Source organism: Physella acuta, unplaced genomic scaffold (assembly GCF_028476545.2).
Source record: "Physella acuta isolate Inbredline_101_S28 unplaced genomic scaffold, ASM2847654v3 ptg000932l, whole genome shotgun sequence".
Lineage (NCBI taxonomy): Eukaryota > Metazoa > Mollusca > Gastropoda > Physidae > Physella > Physella acuta.
In genome coordinates, this window is record NW_026732449.1 from 75346 (window position 1) to 83062 (window position 7717).

General features: G+C 34.4%; 1 protein-coding gene across 1 annotated transcript; it reads right to left on the bottom strand.

The window, feature by feature from the left end:
* Window positions 1-2395: 2395 nt before the first annotated feature.
* LOC131953591 (phospholipase A and acyltransferase 3-like) lies at window positions 2396-5747 on the bottom strand. Its single transcript, XM_059316829.1, has 5 exons — window positions 5589-5747; window positions 5264-5419; window positions 3986-4151; window positions 2964-3102; window positions 2396-2677 (listed from the first exon to the last, which is right to left on the bottom strand). The coding sequence occupies exons 2-5, from the start codon at window positions 5367-5369 to the stop codon at window positions 2558-2560; spliced, it is 531 nt and encodes a 176-aa protein (XP_059172812.1). The 5' UTR covers window positions 5370-5419; window positions 5589-5747; the 3' UTR covers window positions 2396-2557.
* Between the last annotated feature and the right edge of the window lie 1970 nt (window positions 5748-7717).

Here is a 7717-nt window from a genome sequence, read left to right on the forward strand (position 1 = left end):
ATTCGTTTGGATATATATATATATATATATATATATATATATATATATATATATATATATATATATATATATATATATATATATAATTGTATATATATATATATATATATAATGAAAGGAAGAAAAATATTGTTTAGCCCTAACCCTAGCCACAGCCACAGCCTCAGCCATAGCCATAGCCATAGCCATAGCCATAGCCATAGCCATAGCCATAGCCATAGCCATAGCCATAGCCATAGCCATAGCCATAGCCATAGCCATAGCCATAGCCACAGCCACAGCCACAGCCACAGCCACAGCCACAGCCACAGCCACAGCCACAGCCTCAGCCACAGCCACAGCCACAAACATAGCCACAGCCATAGCCATAGCCATAGCCATAGCCATAGCCATAGCCATAGCCATAGCCATAGCCATAGCCATAGCCATAGCCATAGCCATAGCCATAGCCATAGCCATAGCCATAGCCATAGCCATAGCCATAGCCATAGCCATAGCCATAGCCATAGCCATAGCCATAGCCATAGCCATAGCCATAGCCATAGCCATAGCCATAGCCATAGCCATAGCCATAGCCATAGCCACAGCCACAGCCACAGCCACAGCCACAGCCACAGCCACAGCCACAGCCACAGCCACAGCCACAGCCACATCCACAGCCACAGCCATAGCCATAGCCATAGACTCACACACACTTTACGTTGCGGCAGTAGCACATCTTTCGTGTTTCCACATGATGATTTTACAACAACACGCCTTTTCCGCTTCATTGCACACACACAGCACATACAACACACCAGTCTGTAACATTGGTCTAAATATAAACCACAGTCCTACACTCAAACTCTCGCTAGAATAAATATTAGGGCCACGTCAATGTGTTAAGCTACATTGAATTGGTTTTCCCGATTCAAACTCTGTTCCATCTTTACTAAAGGAACACAGAATTACTCGCAGTTGAGCGATTCTTTCCGCACTTTATTTAACTCGGCAATTTCAAACACAACACGTATGTGAATAACCCTTCGAAATAAAAAAAAAATCTCTAGGGTAACAGGTCTTGAAACGGGGAAAGGGAGGGGGATAACTCTACATAGCAGATGATTATTACGTTTATTTCTGCGAACCAGATTTCATTAACTTGTTTCAATTTCTGAAAAGATAAAAAAAATATCTCTCTATTTCTCTCACTCTCGCTCTCCCTTTTCTATACATATTTTGTCTCAGATCATGTTTAGGTACAAAGTAGTGCAGCTTACAAAATAAAAGAAACGATATGTGTAAAGAAATACGTACGTTTATTTTTATAATTATGAATCGTTATGACATTCTACAATAAAGGGTTGGCTATAAAATAAATAATTATACTTCAAAAATGGATCCTTGGAAGCTTATACTACTCTGAGATATTATTAACATGTTCGCTTCTATTAACCCCTCCGCATTTCCTCACCCCTCCGATTATATTTTGTGCGTGACGCCATAATGGGATGACCTAAAAGAATCTTACTGTTATATTTCATGGAGGCTTAAAAATTTAGCCGGCACATTCCACTCGATCGTATCTTGGGGTGAAGTAGAAATAATAAAGGGAGACAATAAAGGATTTTAAAATGTACAGAATTCTCAGCAGTTACCTCCCTCTAGAGATTTAAAAAGGTATATAATTCCAATTGACCATGCACTCATTTAAAGGTGGAGTGATGTGTGTGTGTGGGGGGGGGGGATATATCGTCATATGACCAAGAGTCATAAAGTTTTGAGCCGTTGGCCGCAAACAAAATATGTTTTGGTTGTTAATTATAACAATGCTACCACTTAAATCGATCACCATCTAAAAGTTCTTAATTTTTTATGATAATGAATCATTTCCCTTGAAAATACTGTAGTTTTTTAACGGAATTTTTATACTTTCGAATTGTTTTGAAAAAATAATCATTATCTGCCAACATCGATGCTTGACTACTCTCCTTACAGTTTTATTTTCTCTTAATTTTTGAACTAGCTGTTTTGTCATCTTAGACTTATTAGCTGTCCTCTTCTCCTTTATCATTATCATTGACAAAAACTTTTGTAAAGTCTGCCTTACATTACATGAAGTCCTTTCCTTTTTAATGTGCAGTTAATTTAAACTAGATTTAGCCACATTATAAACTACTCTACAGATGCTTTATTACAATACACATGTTACAAAAGTTCTTCTATTTGATTTTTATTAGTTAGTATATATTTCTGTTTCATTATTCACAGTAGAATGTACACAGTTACATACGTTTCAAACAAAAGTATTGTTTGCAGTAATTCTGTTGTTTTGTAATAATAAGAATATTATACAAGAAACAAATACAAACTCGAAAATAATTATATTTTTATTGTTGAAAGGTAATATTTTTAAAAAACTGTATTTGATTAGAAATGAAACCAATAAATGAGTATTCTATATGTGTCCAGATAAATAGCTACATCTAGATAGGAAAATCTATGGTATTACTTGTAATGTCCGTATGACAAAATTTTACCAAAGGTAATAAGTTACCCGTTATACATCAAACGGTTTTTATTTATTGCTTGCTTCCTTTTCTTTCCCCTTGCCCTTCTGATTATTCACCAAATAGAGGCTTGCACTGACCGCTGCAGTAAATGCCGCGAACTTCCCCACTTGCTTAGCAGAATCCACCTAGAATATCACAGGTATATATATATATATATATATATATATATATATATATATATATATATATATATATATATATATATATATATATATATATTTATATATATATATATATTTATATATATATATATATATATATATATATATATATATATATATATATATATATATATATATATATATATGCATGTATGTATGTGTGCATGTATACATGGTATATTGATGTAATACTTGTTTACGTGAATGTAAAACTACATTGTTGTCTTGTATTTTTGTTGTTTTTTCTTACCTGTTTGCTGACAGGCTTTCCGTACTTGATCTCGTTGACAAAATGCTCGCAGTTGTACGTTTCTATACTGTATTTAGCGGGGCCGATTTTGGCTTTAGCTCTTTTCACAATCTCTGCCTCGCTATAGGGGGACTTTTCACTGTGGCAACAAGAACAGACAACCATTGTTATTGACTAAATCTCAAGTGAGATGGAATTACAGAAAATACTTCGATGCGTTATACATAACATTATTATTATATAATAGTGTACGTGTCTACCAGTGGCGTAGCTACCGTAAAGCTAGCGTAAGCAAGGCATAGGGGCCCAAGGCAAATAGGGGCCCTTTTTCGAAAGTCTGAAGGGGGTGCAAATCGAAAGTCTGAGGGAGGGGGGGGGTGCAAATCGAAAGTTTGATGAGGGGGGTGCAAATCGAAAGTCTGAGGGGGGGGGGGCAAATCGCTACGCCTCTAAGGGGCCCACTAATATTTTTTGCATAGGGGCCCAAAAATCCTAGCTACGCCACAAGTCTCTACATATTTAACAAGGTCAAGCTAGAGTGGATGTGATGAAATTATATGAACTATTCCAGTAATGGAGACCACATCTGGTGCTTACAAAAACACAACTGCTTACATTCTCTCAAATTTGACTGAGATAGTAATTGGTGTACAGGAATTGTGTTTTCACGATTAAAACGTTATCTGAAGTATGTAGGGACATCTCGCAATCCAAGTTTAGTCGTAGAATTGTTTGTTATTTGCCGTCATACTTTAACGTCTGTGCTAAAATTAAGTTTCTTGTTGCTTGAGTAGTTTAAAAAAATAGTTGTTGTCTGATATAATAGTGACTAAAATCATCTTTAACCAACAACTTTACTAATTATTTTAATATATCTTACTGAATATAATTCCTTTCCTTCCTAACACTCAGCAAGAAAATGCTTCACTATCACGAAATAATTTATTTTATGTAAACATCACTTTTTACTGATTTACACAATTAGTATTATTTAATTATTTGTAGTAATTAAGTCTACTCACTCCCAATTAGCTAGTTCCGCTTTGCTGTCTGCTGCCACTTCAAAGAAATCGTCCTCAGACACGTTGCCAATGTCCACTGGCAGGCCGGCAGCCGACAGGGCACCTTTACTGCTGCTGTTAAAGGTGGCGGGGTTGGAGGAAGTCAGGTGAATCACTCTCCCGTTACCTAATTAAAAACCACAATCACCACGGTATCAATAATCATATAGTTACCTTTAGGCAGTTTGATCTATAGTCAATTTAAAAAAAAAAGATTTAAAAAAATAAAACATTTACAAAATTATGTGACAATAACTGCATTATAGAATCATAGACAACATAAATGGTAATTAAAATATAACTTTATTATTTTGATGGTAACATAACTTTACATAAGATTTGATTTTAATCTCTCACTCAAAGTTTTATTTTCAATTATAAAATGCACAACTCCTGACTGTTGATCTAAAAAATAGATCGACATTATCCAAAGTATAAGCAAAATTTAAAAAGCAGAACGGCAGCTATCTACATGATTATCAGATAACTTTAAACAGAACGGTACCTACCTGTGTGTCAAGTAAACTAAACAACATAACGTTACCTACCTGTGTATCAGCTAAACAACCGAACGGTACCTACCTGTGTATCAAGTAAACTAAACAACAGAACGGTACCTACCTGTGTATCAGGTAAACAACAGAACTGTACCTACCTGTGTATCAGGTAAACAACAGAACGGTACCTACCTGTGTATCAGGTAAACATAAGAACGGTACCTACCTGTGTATCAGGTAAACTAAAAAAAAACAGAACGGTACCTACCTGTGTATCAGGTAAACAACAGAACAGCACCTACCTGTGTATAATGTAAACAACAGAACAGTACCTACCTATGTATCAAGTAAACTAAACAACAGAACGGTACCTACCTGTGTATCAGGTAAACATAAGAACGGTACCTACCTGTGTATCAGGTAAACTAAAAAAAACAGAACGGTACCTACCTGTGTATCAGGTAAACAACAGAACAGCACCTACCTGTGTATCAGGTAAACATAAGAACGGTACCTACCTGTGTATCAGGTAAACTAAAAAAAACAGAACGGTACCTACCTGTGTATCAGGTAAACAACAGAACAGCACCTACCTGTGTATAATGTAAACAACAGAACAGTACCTACCTGTGTATCAGGTAAACAAAACAACAGAACTGTACCTACCTGTGTACCAGCTAAACTAAACAGAAGAACGGTACCTACCTGTATATCAGTTAACTTTAAACAGAACGGCACCTACCTATATATAAAGCAAAATGACAATACATAGCATCTCGCCTAAATTTGACAATATCTCCTGGACGTAACTTGTCCATTAGAGCTTGGTTTTCTCTTCTGTTAGACATTCTGTTTTAACTTGGGCACACTGTAGCTTTAAAAATATAGTTGCTTGTGCCTTTTTAAAATTAAAATTAAATTATTTTAACTCACGAATAGTCGTATAACATAAACACACGAAACAAATAAAATAAAATAGACTTAGAGTGAGCAACGCTAGCTATTATATAGCACGAAAAGTAAGGCAAATTAAAACAATTCAATGAAAATTTAGCACCTTGACTCACCTGATCAAGAAATCAGTGCTCACTCACAGTTTGAACGCCCTCTAAACACGTTTGGGCGTGCCTTATGCAGCTAGGTGTCGATTTATTGATTGTGACTCACCACTTTTGGTCCGAACTTCACTTAGCAAAAATCCGATATGCCTTATCGCTTGACTAGCCAGTATGCGCCAAATAATTGTGGGAAAATCCGTTGTGCTATTTTTTTTAAGAAGACCTTCCTTCTACATGACTGTGCGAAAGTCTTGAATTTATAATCTTTCTTTCCAAGGCAGTACCAGAACAATAACATACTAGTAATAATTCCTTTAGATTATGAAAACAATATATATATATATATATATATATATATATATATATATATATATATATATATATATATTACTTCTAGCTAAAGGCTTAAGATAAAATATATCTTCTGTATTCATAAGTTAGAGAACAAAAATAAAAATGTGTTGTGTTAAAGACTACATAAGTTACATTTCCACCAACCTCCACTTTTCAATCTAAATTAGATCTTCACTGGCATAATACTTTTTCCTCTTTTGTATGATTTACACTAGTCTAAAAGGTAATTCCAAAATTGTTGAAAGAAAACTTGAAAAGGCTTACCAGCCACATGATAATTGTAATATTCATTTGTCTTTAAAATAACAAAGAATATTTATTTTAGCTTTCTCTTATGCATAGTATAGAGAAGGTATTGTAATCGTGCCCAAAAATCACTTGAAATTTTGATAGTTTTCACCGTTTTACACCTCAGTACTTCATCACATCCGGAGTATAGGGGACTTATTTTAATCGGGCTAAAATTATAAATCCAGATTTATCAAAATTTTGGCGTTTTATGTCTAATCGAGTCTCAAAAACTAGGCTTTTCAATTCTGTCCGTATGTATGTGTATGTGTGTGTGTATGTGTGTCTGTAAACACGATAACTTGAGTACCGTTACAGCTATGTTAATGAAGTTTTATATATAAGTATTATATCAAATTTGTAGTTCTGTATCAATTTTTCAGCGATTTCCGATAACAGTAAGTGATACTTATTCAACTTTTAATTTTTCAAAAGCTTGTTAACTTGAGTACAGTTTGAGATAGATGAAAAAATTTCACATATAAGTATAATATCTAATTAACAGCCTTCTGTAAAATTTTGAATAATTTCCGTTGACCGGAAGTAGTACTTTAGGCTGTTTTGGATTTCTCAAAAAACATATGAAATTTTAAAGTACTAATACTAGTCCGCACTATTATACACATAATGTTTTTCATTTACTTGGTGTGCAATTCTTTTTCTACGAGATTTTATTATATTTTTAAAAGTTTAAGTAATTAAAAATTAATTAAAAATCATGTCTATATCGTTAGTTGCCATCCCCCGGTGTTTTATATAAGAATATTCGAGAAAGTTTAGGGGAGATCACTAACAGTTTATTTTAAATATCTCCTTATTCTTAAATTTATCAAATGATTATCAAGTGCCCTAATATATAAAAAGCCCACATGCGCACTTCTCTCTCTGTCTCTTTCTCTCTCTCTCTATCTGTCATTCCAATGCTCTTGATTAATAAAATGTTCCCTAAGCTTCCTATACTAACTTTTTTAAAAGCTGAATTACAATTCATTTCTGTAGATATATACATTTTCTTCAGGCATCTCTACCGTGTCTCCCTGTTCTTTTACTTCCGAACGAAATTGAAAAAGGTAATTCATAAAAAATATAGAAAAACCAGTATCCGCTTCCCCCCTCCCCCACCCCCTACGCACAAACATTCCTCACACCCTCTCACGGACAGTTTTTTTAAATGCCGCTCCCCGAAGATAATTATCTAAAAGAAAAACAGGGTAGCCTATTTGTAAAGAGAAGACAGCTAAAAGTCACCAGAATTGCCAGTGTAACGGGTACCGATAGCTAGTATCTCATAACTATCCTTCGTCTGCCCTATGGGTCTTAGGCACTGACGAATATGGAGGATGATGATTAGCTTAACATTTATTGAAATATAGATTTATAACTAGATATCGACGTGTTTTACCTACCACATTGAACTTTATCAATCCATGATAATTGTATAATTATTTTTTCCAACACCAAAAAAAAAAAAAACAACTCATAACAATATTTTTTTA

Excerpts from the sequence above, each read along its gene's own strand:
- LOC131953591 (XM_059316829.1), bottom strand. The coding sequence starts at position 5,369 with ATGTCTAACAGAAGAGAAAACCAAGCTCTAATGGACAAGTTACGTCCA. Across the intron at positions 4,152-5,263 it reads TCATTTTGCTTTATATATAG|GTAACGGGAGAGTGATTCAC; the intron begins GTAGGTGCCGTT and ends GTTTTTAATTAG. Across the intron at positions 2,678-2,963 it reads GAAAGCCTGTCAGCAAACAG|GTGGATTCTGCTAAGCAAGT; the intron begins GTAAGAAAAAAC and ends GTGATATTCTAG.